The 14,260-nt window shown below is 37.5% G+C and overlaps 2 protein-coding genes across 2 annotated transcripts in view; one reads left to right on the plus strand and one right to left on the minus strand.

The window, feature by feature from the left end:
- Positions 1 to 2,405, minus strand: part of LOC139738590 (DNA-directed RNA polymerases I and III subunit RPAC1-like) — a 30,839-nt gene extending 28,434 nt beyond the window's left edge. The window contains exons 1-2 of the mRNA XM_071649209.1: positions 2,244 to 2,405; positions 197 to 268 (exon numbers count right to left, since the gene is read on the minus strand). Coding sequence (XP_071505310.1) covers positions 197 to 268; positions 2,244 to 2,294 — 123 coding nt within the window. The 5' untranslated portion in view covers positions 2,295 to 2,405. The remainder of the gene's footprint in view (positions 1 to 196; positions 269 to 2,243) is intronic.
- Positions 2,406 to 2,495: 90 nt separating this feature from the next.
- Positions 2,496 to 7,406, plus strand: LOC139740035 (AP-2 complex subunit sigma-like). Its single transcript, XM_071650631.1, has 4 exons — positions 2,496 to 2,726; positions 5,603 to 5,752; positions 6,636 to 6,749; positions 7,245 to 7,406. The coding sequence occupies exons 1-4, from the start codon at positions 2,496 to 2,498 to the stop codon at positions 7,404 to 7,406; spliced, it is 657 nt and encodes a 218-aa protein (XP_071506732.1).
- The last annotated feature ends 6,854 nt before the right edge of the window (positions 7,407 to 14,260 follow it).

Raw genomic sequence — 14,260 nt, forward strand, 5'->3', positions numbered from 1 at the left:
GCAGTACTGCCAGCTAGCAGGACACCACAGTAATGTTATACACAAGTCAATCCTCAGATCGATGTATGGAATTACACAATATGTTGTGTGAGCATAACTTATGTGTTCATGGTGGAACAAATTTTAACTTGAGTGCCAGACTGTCACACAGTTTTGATGTGTTACACTTACATACAACATTCAATCATGGTCTTACCTCGGCAAACTTGTGAATATCGAATGCATCGTCATATCCCACATAGTTCCCGGGGAAATCTGAGCTGTGTACCTGGCAGACAATCATATATATGACATGTGAATCAAAATAAGAAAATAAAAAATTCTGTGCTCATTATCAGTTTTACATCCATGTATGCAAATCATAGAATGATGATGTCATTTGTGAAATTGGCACTCACAAACTGAGGACCTCACTTTTACAGAAGCTCAAGAAAACTTGCAATTAAACAGACTGATGTTTATGACAAGACCAAAAAAAGCACTGAGAAAAGACAATGTGCATTAAAATTTTACGAAGAAAGCATTTGGAATCCGGGCCACAATATGTGAAGATGTAATGCATGAAAGTATTTCTTTTTTTGTGAACTATGGTGTGCACAGTATGCATTGCCAGAAAGTCTGTTATCATTATAGGAAAGGTTGTGGACCACAGGGTCAAGGGTTAAACAACAAGTTGAAATAGCAGAATTGTATTTTCCTTCATTATTCTCCGAAACGGTTCAAAGTATTTCATAATGTAACGTTTCAGCGTTTTGGTGTTGTTTATTATGTGAGATCAAACTCTGGTGCAAAAAATGTGCAATAATAATAACACAAAGTGTTGGTTAGATACAATAGTGTATATTTGCTGGTTAGATATACAAGAGAGTGTGTGTATTAGTGGAATGAGAGTTAGAAGAGAGAGAGAGAGGGGGAGAGAGAGAGAGGGGGGAGAGAGAGAGAGAGATGTACAAATATCAAACGCTATTTTTGTATATACATGTATTATAATAATTTGAATATAGTATTTATCTATTTATTCAGAGATTTGATGTAATGTGCTGTGTGTAGATTGAATGTATTTTGATATGAGAGTTACTGTTTAGGAAGAGAAGATTGTGAGAAAATTTTTTTTAATCAAACTGATTATTTTTGCTGTGTAAAATGTGTCGATTTGAGCTATATAACAACATCTGTATTAAAATGACCAGCATACATAATTAACATAAACCCAATTTATTTTTTAATAATTATTGAGAATAGTGATATTAGATATTGTAATTGTAATATTTTGTTTTTTTGTTTTGTATTAGGCATATAGGTTGATCTAACTGTGCAATGGTTAAGATGAATATGCTATGAAAATGCTATGCATTTTTTTTTTTCATTGCTACGCTGTATCTTGTGTATATTTTTAATGTATTCATGGTCCTTTGTTAACAATGTCTGTAATTCAGCCTCCGGGCTGTGATGGATATTGATGAATAAAACACCTTTTCAATTCAATTTAACCTCGGGCCTGCTGGTCCGTGTCATTAAGACAATGAATGTATGGGCAACGCACACCCGTAAGTACACGTGTGGGTACGTGTGCCCTGTATTTAAATTGTATTTAAATGCCATGGTGGTGTGTGATGTACGACACTGTATGCGCATGTTGATCTAGCCGAGTTGTCCAGCTTGTTGCACTTGGGCCATAGCCGCCGGTAATGTCAGACTCATGGATAATGCCATATGGGTAAATGCCACAGGCATGAGGCTGTAACATAAAATAGATCACATACACCAGTGTGTAGAACAAAGACTCCCAAAGAGTCTTTTGAGGTCAGATTACTCAAAACTGTGCACGGCCCTTAAACTAGTTGTCGTTGCCGTGCCAATTTATGCGGTTTTTTTCCATCAATTTCGTGAAAGTATGTATTTATCTCACAGTCGGCAGCAGAGAGCAGTGCTGAAATCTGATTTTTATGAAAATCTATGGTACTTTTTGAGTTGTTTAAACCAACTATTTTCTTCCACAGTCCGGAACACAATTCACACCGGCCTGAAGCTGAGCCTCTGAGGGTCCCTGTGCAGGCCTGCACACAAATAAATGGGATCATGGCACATTGTCATGGGATGTCGAAGCTTCAACTTCACCAGTAAAAGCAAACGTGTCAGACTTCGTCACAGATGCAACTCATGGCTCACTTTAAAAATATATAGAGTCTATATATAAATTTATATACATACGGCTGTTTTCGACATCTTCTTGTTAATCTTACATTATCAACTCCATGTTCCAGCAGACGAACACGTGTTCTCATTTCCTCCATAGTTGCACACGCTCTCGATAGAATCCTTGCTCTCTGACTCTGTGTCTGTGAGTGTGACTCGAGCTCTCTCTCCGTCTCTTTTCCTAAGTAGATTTATCTGCTAGTGTCTTATTCTTGAAAGACAGCAGCAAGAGATGAATCTACAGTTAAGTATCTCAAGAAAGAATTACAGCTGAGTGAAATCCTGACAGAACAGAAATGATGAAATCGTTGGAAGTCGATGTAACGTCAGAGGGCAACAACAGCGATGGTACCGGCATTACCGGTGCGCTGGTTTCTCCGGACGGTCGGTCGGCGGCGCGGCGCGCTGCTCCTAGCTCGCGATCGATCCCGTGCTCTCTCTCTGTGCGTACAGTGTCCGTGGCACAGAGAGTTCTGTGGTCCGTGGCCGCATGGTTCTCTGCTGCTGGCTGGTACGATAGCTCAATGACCGTGAGCCAACCATCCACGTACCAGTCCCACAGGCCATTGCCAGTCGTAGTCCACAACGGGAACCTCGCATTTGAGCTTTGGTTAAGTCCATTCTAAAGATGGGTAAAATTTCCGAAAAAAACACAAATACACTGTGTACAATGCACTGGAATGTTTTTGGGTAGAAAAATCAAAAAATATCACATGATTTGTATTTACTTTTCAGAAATATGACAACATTGAGTATCCAAAATAACCAATATATAAATGTTGCAAAAGATGGAATGCCCTCAAACCCTTCCTCATCTCCTGCTCACCATGCTTTACCTACTCTTTCAATGGAACTTGCGAGATCATTTCCGGATTTGCTCTGAAGACGCCCTCCAAGAAAATTCTTAAAAGATGGTAATTTCCTTTTATTTTTCGAAGATTATGCTGTATACTTATTGCGCTTACCAACTTAGAATCTTCTGTTTGCAATGTTCAGTTAAACATGTATTCAGATTCGTTGAATATGGTATAAAGTTTACAATTTTGAAACGTGAAACTAGTGTAGTCCCAGATATTCATTTTTAGGCTGTAAGTAAAGGAGTTTCGAGGTGTCTGTGGACTGACTGACTGTGCTGCTTGCTGTGAGTGTGAGGTGTCTTGTCTGTATCTGTGTGAAAGTGGGTATTTTTCATGTAATGTAATCACCTCTTGCAGACAAAACACAACAGTCTTCATGAATTCTTACTCCACTCGTTTAGCTCTGTGAATACACAGTAAAGCGCCACATTCTTCAAGGATTCTTACTTTGCTTGCAAATGATTATTGGCAATGGGGGATTGGATCATGATCATCATTGTAAGACATCATGAATGACATGATCAGTTAGTTATGATGAATGAATGTATTGTGATCGCAACTGTCATAACTCATACTCATAGTCATATCATGACATTGAGCTTGATGTTTGTATAATCTGTAAAACCAAGGCTAATTAGATAATGGGCTGCAAATCAGTACTTTGTTGTAATATTTGTATGTTGAAGACTTGTTTTAGACTTTTTTGGCCTTGCAATTATGTAAGTTCAGTAGACGAGTGACAGGCATGGAATGGCATGGCATGGCAAGCCACAAGAAAACTGGGGGGAAAAAAAATATACCCTGCTTGTTTGATAGGACCATGAGCAGTGGCGGATCCAGAGGGGGTGCACTGGGCACGCGCCCCCTCTTTATTTTGGTTAAAACAAAAGAAATAAGAAAAAAATGAGGGAGTATGTGCCCCCCCCCCCCTTAATTTTTGTAAAGGCGCCTCCCCTTTACGGAATTCCTGGATCCGCCCCTGATGAGGACAGATATTGAAGATATTTTGTGATGCTTTCTGTACACCACATGTACTTTGCGAATTGGAACTTGTAGAATATTTTGCAGGTGGTCTAATTCATGATGAAGAACATATTTATTGACCAATGAGAAGGTTGTGTGAACCCTTTTCAGGAGTGAGAAAAAGATAGCAATTCCCCACCATCAACAGTATACACAAAGCATTTACATGTATATCACTGGTACACCAGAAGCCGTATTTTTGTGACTTGTTACTGCGACCCTGTACCAGACTACATACAGTCATTCTAACATCTGTAGGTGTATACCTTTGAACCTTTCCTTTCTTGAGTCTATGTATTGTCTTGCTGCTACAATACTTTGTACCTGTGGAAGTGAACACATAAGTCCTGACAAGAGGGGGATCTGGGTTGCAGAACATACAAAGTTGCAGGACCAACAGCAAAGAATTGTGTTCACTTTTTGTAAATATACATGTACTAAAAAGACTTCAGTTTCATTTCAACATTGACATGGAGTTATTCCCATATGATATGGTGCTTTCCATGACTTATCATTCTAATACCCGGTACTTACATAACTAGAATTCTGTGAATTGTGATTATCAACTGTACTGTTTAAAAATTCAGGTTCTAATGTAGATTGATTGTTTACTGAGTTCATAGAGCATGATATCGTGATATTCAGGTTTTACTAATATGCTGGGGGTTCTAGTAAGTTTTTGTTCATAGTTTATTCCATTGTTAATTCAGACAAAGGTTACAAGTCGGTAATGGATGATTGATACATATAGAACAACCTTTCATATTACAGATTTTCAACAAGGAGAAAAACAGTTTTCTAGTCTATTCCAATTCATTCTAAGATCTGGAGCACATGATTTCAGAAGTATGTGTCAGAGATTTACATAACACATTGTAGTTCATACATCTAGTTAGTGACAAGATACAGTTTATTAGTAACTTGTACAAAGTTATACTGACAAACTGCACAACTTTTCATATATTTTGGACACATGTTTTGAATATCTTTGATATGAATTTCATTGACTATTAAAGAAGAAAGGGAGGGAAGGAATGAGGGGTTAGAGGAATTTTTACCAGTGCAAAGAGTCGGTCAGTGCTTCAAATCAAGATTACCGGTACTCTTGGTAGTTTCTATGCTGCTCAGTCCGGAAGCTTATTTAATCTACAATGATATGCAATTGTGCAGGTATAAGATTCTTTTCAGAATAAAGCTTTCAGCTATGCATCTGCTTGTTAAGCTCCCTAATTGCTTGTTACATTTCTAGCCAACACAGATATGTGCATCTCTTTCCCCCAGGAATACTTGTTGTGTGTTATTGAGTGCTCAGACAAGTTCAATGATATTATGTGCACATACATTGCAATATAAATTATCCAGGTGACTAGCAAAAGTCAACAAACGGTATCAACCAGGCACAGTGTGCTATACGCTTGAATGAATGAATGTACATGTATTGTAGGCAAGGTAAGATGGTGGGGATTAATGTCTGGTGTAAAGAATTAGAATCATCAATGCCCATATTTCACTCTTTGCCTCTGCAGATTCGCTTCATCCTGATTCAGAACAGGGCAGGCAAGACCAGGCTGGCCAAGTGGTACATGGCATTCGATGATGAGGAGAAACAAAAGTTAATCGAGGAGGTCCATGCCCTTGTCACAGTACGAGATGCCAAACACACAAACTTTGTAGAAGTGAGTCACCCGTTTCATTCATTCTCTCTCTCTCTCTTTCTCCCTTGTACAGCTCTGTTTTGTTTTGGTTTGTTATTCAGCTTGACTGTTTAGTATCAGGTGATGGGGAAGAAACTGGCACAGATTACAGAATGCTATATGTTGTGTCTGCTGCACAAACATATCAACCAGTTTCCCACATACATGTAATGGCTGATGAGCAGTATTTTGTTTCTCTGATGTTTGCATTGACCTTTACAAACTGGTCTTGCCAACATACAATATTTTAATATTCAAACTTTCAGATGACTGCTAATGTGGTTTGTTAATGTTTATCTCTTTCTATCATTATACTGTAATGACCAGCCCTAAACTACATAAGTACCTCATGGCAAAGAGATTTCTCTCATCAACAGGTCTGTGTTCTGAAGGAACTTGACAAAATCACACTGCTATACCTGCAGGACTAAATATGTCTGTACCTCAATTTGATCATGATAATTATCATCTTTCTTTGTTAACAACAAAAGAAAGAGGTAAAGTGACCTTCATTTGGCCAAATTTGCCCTCATCCTGCTGTAGAACACATGATATATTGTGACCAATGACATTGTGACCCATTAAAAATGGTTTTAAAAAATAGAGTAATGTTGTACAGGCAGCATTCTATCCCTGAACAGATGGAAAGGAAACATTTAGGCTGTCAGTATACGATATGTAGAGTGGTTTCATTAATAAGACATTTCAATATTTTGCGTGTATTCATCATCTTCACTGCACAAATCCAAAAGTTTTGTACCACTTCTTATTGTTTGTGTCACTGTGTGCACGGATGAGTGTTGTCTGCGATGCCCTGCATGTGTGCATACGTACTGAAGCTTGTTTGTGGTCCTTTCTGTTGTAGTACCGCAACTTCAAGATTGTCTACAGGAGATACGCAGGTCTCTATTTCTGTATCTGTGTTGACGTCGGGGACAACAATCTGGCATACCTAGAAGCTATACACAACTTTGTGGAAGTAAGTATCAGCAATGACAGGATGCACTGACGTGAGTTTATTAGCAGCTTTTACACAGCAGGACGTATTGTGTAATAGAATTATAATCATATATTTGATGTGTACCCTGTAAGTAATATTGATATGACAGTGCATTTCGCTTATTATTTTGTAATTTTGTGTAGTAGTGATTGATAGATACATTTATTTTTGTGATTGTCGTAACATTTTCCTGCCACAAATGGTATACATATAATGTATATAAAAGTAATTTTGAGGGTGTATAGCTGGTAGACATAAAATGAAAGTGTGAATGAGTATGAAAGAAAAGGAGGGAAAAGGGAATATAGTTACATGGTCATAGTTAAGTCTAGAATTAAGCTACATTACCCATGTGTTGTGTTGTTCCAATTTCATCACTGTCACATCCTTAAGTGTCATGTCTCAAAATAATTTTGAATGAATCAGTCGTTGTGAGGAATTCTGATGCAACCATGTTTTCACCCTTTTCTGCAGGTGCTGAATGAGTACTTCCACAATGTGTGTGAGCTGGATCTAGTTTTCAATTTCTACAAGGTTTACTCCGTTGTCGACGAGATGTTCTTGGCGGGAGAAATCAGGGAAACGAGTCAGACAAAAGTCCTCAAACAGTTAATGACACTTGGGCAGTTAGAGTAGGTCAAGTTTTCCACTAGTATGTTTTTGTTTTTGTTTTTTGTTTTTTAATGTTGTACAATGCAAGCCGCTGCAAAATGTCTGTACGTTCAAGTGTGCCATTTTGATTCCTGCTCAGAATTATAGTGGTGTTTGCTACATCTCTCATACTGGCAGCCTGCATAGAGAAATATGAGAGAAATGTATCTCAGAGGGATTTCTTATGTCAGTGAGAAATAAGTTTCACATGTGCGATTATTAACCCGTTGAAGACGAGTCGCAAGTGTACTCAGGCAGGTGTCTATGGGAAATGTGTATTGTAGCAAAATCAGCCCATCCTCAAGGTGTTAACTAAGGTTATGCCATGCATTAGGTCTGTGAAGATGCATTGGCCCTATGAAAACATGCTCATAATATGTACACCTTTGTTGTGAAGGCCTGTTCATGGTAAGATGAATGTGACGCCAGTATTAGAGCAATCACTTCATGGCAGATCCTTTACTGCCATTGTTTGTGATTGTAGGAATAAGAGCCAACTGTCACACATCTGTTCCTGTACAACGTTAAAGGCAGCCGATCGCCACCCTAATGGTACGTAAACTCCGAACGACCAAAGTTTGTGCATGCAATTGCGCAATGCCAGACTCAGTGCTATATCCATAAACGTGTGGGACAATGCTGCCACTGAGACACGTGTGTGTGTGTGCATGTGTGTGTACGCATCATATACAAACATTGTCACCGCGAGCTGCGGTGATTGGAGGAGAGAGGCCAGAAAACACGTGTGTGTGTGTGTGTGCATGTGTGTGTACGCATCATACACAAATAATGTCACCGCGAGCTGCGGTGATTGGAGGAGAGAGGCCAGAAGACGCGTGGCTCTTTTGGCCTCTCTTCATGCGCATGCGCACTGAGTGTGTGCGTCCATTCGGAAGCTCACGTGGCTCGCTCGGACAGCCATTTTGGGTTTAGGAGATTAGCACAGAGAGCGCTCTTGTAGCCTATGCGTTTTGTTCGCTGACCCATTGAGCCAGCGCTATTCTCATTCGGGGTCACTACATTTGATACAGAATGGGGGAGGCAGCGTGTTGCGTTCGTCTCCGTGCCGCACAAACCACTCGCCACGACTGAGTGCCTTTAACCCGTTGAGGACGGACTGATTTTGCTACAACACGCATTTCCCATAGACACCTGCCCGAGTATACTCGGGACTCGTCCTCAACGGGTTAAGATAGGTTGCATCTGGTAGCATACAAAGAAATATCTGTCCAGTGATTGTTCAATGATGTGAGCTATTGAAGTCATCAGTATTAGATTACTGTGCTTTTTTGTCCTTTTGTCAGTGACACGACTGGTGTATACAAAATACCTTCTCTTCTGCGTCAAACTTGTCCAAGCAAAAGTTTTGTTACTGCACATCAAGTAATGAATGATTTTCAGTGGGCAAAAACTATTCTCAGAAGTCACTTAAAAGGTTTTTTATTAGTCTTTACCACCTGAATGTGTTTTGCTTTTTGACGATGAAAGTTTATTAATGAAAAACCAATCACTCTCCACCAAAAACTGACAATTTTAAGGTGTCAAAAACTTGATAGAACATTTTTAGAAGTGTCCTGAGCTCCGTTCCACACTGATTTTCCAGCTTGTTGCTTGGGTAAAAGTATCTATGCCAGATGAATTTAGAAAATAGGACAGTGGGAAAGTGTTCCTTGGTTTTCTTACATATTGTTCCTTTCATGTTAAAATGAAAATAAACATAATATGAGTAGTAGTTTGATGTGCAGACATTTTGGCAGCAAGGCATGCATTTGCATCGAGGTTGTATTTTCAGCAGTATGTACAAAATTATATATATTATGATACATATGTAAACTGTAAAGTAATGTGCTACATTATGATGTGTGAGAATATGTGTAAGCATAGTATGAGGAGTCCCGATTGGCTGTTGTATGCAATGTACATTGCCCCAATAATGTCATTTGAATCCCCTTTTAGTGCTTTGTGATGTTGTGCTGCTGTACGTTGAATTTCTTATTCCTACAACAGGACAGTATAGTATACCCAAAGGTGGACTACTATTTCAAGATTTAATTCACGTTGGGTCAAGCAGTGCATTAATGATTGATGCCTGATTTTTAAATATCTGGATTTGGATTAGTAAGGGAGGAGACACTTTTGTCTTCTGTAAATGATACTTAGAAATACTTATCAAATGAAATACTTGAATGAAGTATCAAACATGATCTAGTGTGATATATTTGATGTGAACTAAAGCTCTTGTAAGCCAACCATAGGGATTTTATGATAAGCTTCCAGTTCACTATTGCCAATTCTTAAAGGTGCAATGAAAGTATCACAGCAAAGTGCTGAATACACATCATACCACCTACAGAGAGATAACTCATCAACTTGCAATGATTGAGACATTTTCTACTAGCTGAGCGTGATAGACCTGTGATTTTGTCATTTCCCATTCTTTTCTGCCGGATAACTACATTGTATAATCGATGCATACAAAGAAATTAAAGAATGGAAGATTTTTCTATTTTCTGTGCTGCTGTGTATCTGCAATACCACCCCTTTTGAGTGAAAGACATGTCTTGTTGCAGATTTCTGAATATTATTGTATATACCTCATATGTTGGCACGTAAAAGTAGAGATTTTTGATATTCAAGTGATTCAGCATTGTTGAAGATCTCATGAAATAAAGCCCATTTGCCTTTTATGTTGAGAGTAAACAAGTATTTTTTTTTTTTGGCAATGTTAAATTAAACATTTTATGTTTGAATGCCCTTAGTTACGAGCAACTCAAAAGCGGAACTTCATTTGCATATTGCGTACAGTTTTAGAGGTACAGTTAATAGTTTAGTAATTAGCAAAGTCATCACAAAACGGTCATTTTTGGGTTGAGTTTGAAATACTGTATTTTATTAGCAGGGGACAGCTAATTAATTTGGCCATTGTGACTGAAATGTGAGTGCATACATTACGATGCAATTACTTGTCCCTCAAGTTTAAATTTCTAGCCGTTCTGTTTTGTAGAATGGAACACTGCCAACTTATAAGCAAATCTTTTGCTCACAGTGAAGATTTTACTGCAGATTGTTGATTGACTTATTCACACTTTGTTGCAGTTTTATTGCATTGTTCTAACATGCCAATCATTACATGTACACTGTATGTGTAGCATCCTCATTTTAAGAACCCAATACATATGAATAGTGTAGTAATTTGTGTACCTTGTGCAAGACCAAGTGCTGGCAAAATTCAAGCATCAATGGTATGATGTGTAGCAGTCTTGTTTGAGTACCAAAGCCAAGTATGCTCAGTTAAAAACTTTCAACTTGCGATTCTTGTTTAGATTGTGCATGTACCATACTTCAACTGACTTTGTGCATCAAGACATTCCATGCATGTAGAATTAGGGGTGTCGGGTTGTAAATTGTTGTCATGTGTTGTGGGGTACCTGGTAGTCAGAAACTCAACATGTGTTTGTGATTGAAAATAGAAAATAGGAACCATTGCAAGCACCGACAGAATGTAAGATCAGCAGTTTTCATGCCTACTGTATGTATGGTCACATGTGACATGGCTTTACCATACTGATATCAAGTTTGCGCTTGGTAATTAAAGGCCATTACATATTTGGTACAATCAACTTAACCGCATTATGCTTGTTCAGAATTGTTTTCATGCTTCAGTTACTAAAGTACAATCTTTTGTCAACACCATGTAATTTATGTAATGAATACACACACACACACACACACACACACACACACACATATATATATATATATATATACATGTATATATATATATATATATATATATATATATATATACATATTATATACATACATATACATACAAACATACATACATATGTATAAACACTTTTTATTTGAGCGTGAAGTCAATGCACTATAGGTATATGTCAACACCAGTATGTGTGTAATAAATAACACACACACACATGTATATATATATATATATATATATATATATATATGCATAAACACTTGTATTTGAGCATGAAGTTCAATGTATCAAGTTCATGCATGAAGTTCACTATAGGTACATATGTACTAGATTAAGTTCACAACAAATATGTAATAGTACAGGTGTAAGGCTAATTGTATATCTTGAAAGCATGTGTATTACATGTACATTGTACTGACTAGAATGACTTCACAGCTCTTTCATACCACAGGAATAAAATGGACATTGGGTACTCATACATGTATTTCAAATTACTCCGTAGTATCTTTATTATATCTAGCAGATGTAACATACACAGCAAAGGAAAAAATAATAGAATTACTCAAGATAATCGTCTTGACAAATTGTTGAAAATTAGGACAGTGATACACATAAGTGAAACAGACAAAAACAGGACATTGTATGGGTACACATCATACAAGATACATCAGACTAATAATTCCCACTACATTTGCGAATAGGGGATTTGAAGGGCCTCTGACAATAGGAATGTATGATGAATGACACTGCTCTCCTGCCTAGAACAGCATGGAATAGTTATGGGAAATACTGGAGTAGCATATAGAAAGTTGTATACATATACTTAGCCATGAGTATGTGAAAGGATTATCACTGAAATTTTTTTTTCACAATTTGCACCAGCAAAAACCAACATTCACCAACATGAAAGCAAACACATTATGGATATGTAAATGGAGAAGATGCTATTTCCACGTCATTAAAACTAGCAGAAAATGTACTAATATTAAAGTAATATACCCGGTTTAAAAGATATGCAAGAGGCATTTGTAGGTAAATACACATGTATTCAAATTACATCTTCTTTTTTTGTCCAATGTACCCAAAATACTCTATCCACATTTCTGTGTCAATGCAATTGTCCAATTACGGGTATTACAGGCATTTGATTGGAATGCTAGAAAAAAACAAAATACATCTGGAAACAGTGCTTTTCCCAGTTCACATTTACCTCAACAACCTTTGATGAAATGAACTACTCTGTACAATGTATATCTACTTCATCTCAATTCAGGTTACGTGACATTCCTTTTTTATTGCCTCATCTTAAAAAACATTTTGTTCCCTGTTCAGGTACTGATATCAGTGCTGCTGCCATTCCAATATTTAGACCCAACTTCAGTTGCACTACTTAAGGCCTGGCATGAACTATAGAGGCCTATAGTATACATTATTGCAAATTTTGACCTTGCAAACCAGTGAATACATGATATATGACATGTGAAAATTGAAAACAAAATCAAAAACACACAAATTGTACAAAACTCAACCCAAGAATCTTTGTACACACACTTATAATCCCTATCACATCAAACAGTGCCTCTCCCATCAAAATATTTCAAACGACCAACTGATATGTGTCCAAAAAAACATTTTTCTACTTTACATCATCTACATTTGCCCTTAGAACATGTTTCCTTGCACTGCATACTGCACTAACAATGTCTGCACAACATTATCAGAATCATAGACAAGAATCTAAACCTAAACCACATTTAAACAAAAAAAAATGCATTTCCCAGGATCGAGTGATGCCGGTAAAGTATTGCACCATATAGGAGATTGATAGATAAAGGTTTAGTCACGGAGGAAATTATCATATTCCAAAAGGACAAGTGAGAGTTACTGCAAACTACAATGGAAAAGACTACTACTATCTATCATAATACTTTACCCAACGCTTAACACTGGCACTGGTCCGATGGTCCCAGACTGGTAAAAGTAACTGTCGGGCCAGTAACTTTTCAGGATATGCCAAATTTATTGGTTCAACATGACGGGTGAAAAAAAAACCAAAAACCATTGTCGGGGACAGTCAAAAAAAAAAAAAAAATAAGGAACATGACCAGTAAATTTGGTTTTGGACCAGTAAATATGGAAAAAAAATGGGTAACTACTGGTCCGACCTGTCCCTGTCAGACCAGTGGGAAAAAATAGGTAAGTGTACAGCCCTGCTTTACCACATGTCCACTTACAGTGCCACAATTGTGAAGAGAAAAGGCTGTATTTTGATGCACAAATGCTTGATTTTTCACATCAAACAACATAAGAGAATTAACCAAAAGAGTAAAGTACAATATTAGGGGTGGGGGCAGGTTTTGGCAGGGTGCAAACTACAGGTCTTTCAAGATCTCTCTCACACAAAGATTACACTAATTAACATTCACATTACTTACTACCGTACTTGGTGTGTAAATATGACAAACATGTGGAGATAACACAAACATTAGGACTTCAAATGCCAGTACAAGTACAATTGTTGTATGTTTACCACACATTTTGATGCAGCAAAGCAGCAGACTGGCAATTAACATACAATATCATACTACACTTGTATATCATGTTATTGTTCAACAAGACAGAAAAATGTATGAGTGACATACTGAGTGCGTGTGGAGGGGGGAGGGGAAGGAAAATGACCAATCCTTCAAATGGTTAGATTACAATCACATACAAAAAATATTACTGAATATCTGTACTGTCCATTGATTTACAATCCATGCAGCTATGTGTATCTTCTTGGCAGCTTTGATTAGACTAGACTGATAGACTACATGTGTAACAGGGAATGAAAATAAATAAATTCCTTCAGAATGTTTTGTACAACATTCATTTGAATTGAATAGATGTTAATCCTAAATAATAGTGTCTCTATCGTCCAATCCGTTAATTGCTTTGTTATAATCCCTCAAAAATAATCTTACACATACTGTATACACATATCTGAGTTAAACATCTTGAGGATTTGACGTGTATAGTTTTCATAATACAACATCCATAAAGTAATGACAAGCATTATCATCCTCTTTAGATTCCCGGGACCTCCAGCCTAAATTCTATCGACTTCTTGTCTACA

The sequence above is a fragment of the Diadema antillarum genome, unplaced genomic scaffold (assembly GCF_040938485.1).
Source record: "Diadema antillarum isolate AM-2024a unplaced genomic scaffold, OU_Dant_1.0 scf00000029, whole genome shotgun sequence".
In the NCBI taxonomy this organism is placed as follows: Eukaryota; Metazoa; Echinodermata; class Echinoidea; order Diadematoida; family Diadematidae; genus Diadema; species Diadema antillarum.

Excerpts from the sequence above, each read along its gene's own strand:
- LOC139740035 (XM_071650631.1), top strand. The coding sequence starts at position 2,496 with ATGAAATCGTTGGAAGTCGATGTAACGTCAGAGGGCAACAACAGCGAT. Across the intron at positions 5,753-6,635 it reads AACACACAAACTTTGTAGAA|TACCGCAACTTCAAGATTGT; the intron begins GTGAGTCACCCG and ends TTTCTGTTGTAG. Across the intron at positions 6,750-7,244 it reads CTATACACAACTTTGTGGAA|GTGCTGAATGAGTACTTCCA; the intron begins GTAAGTATCAGC and ends CCTTTTCTGCAG.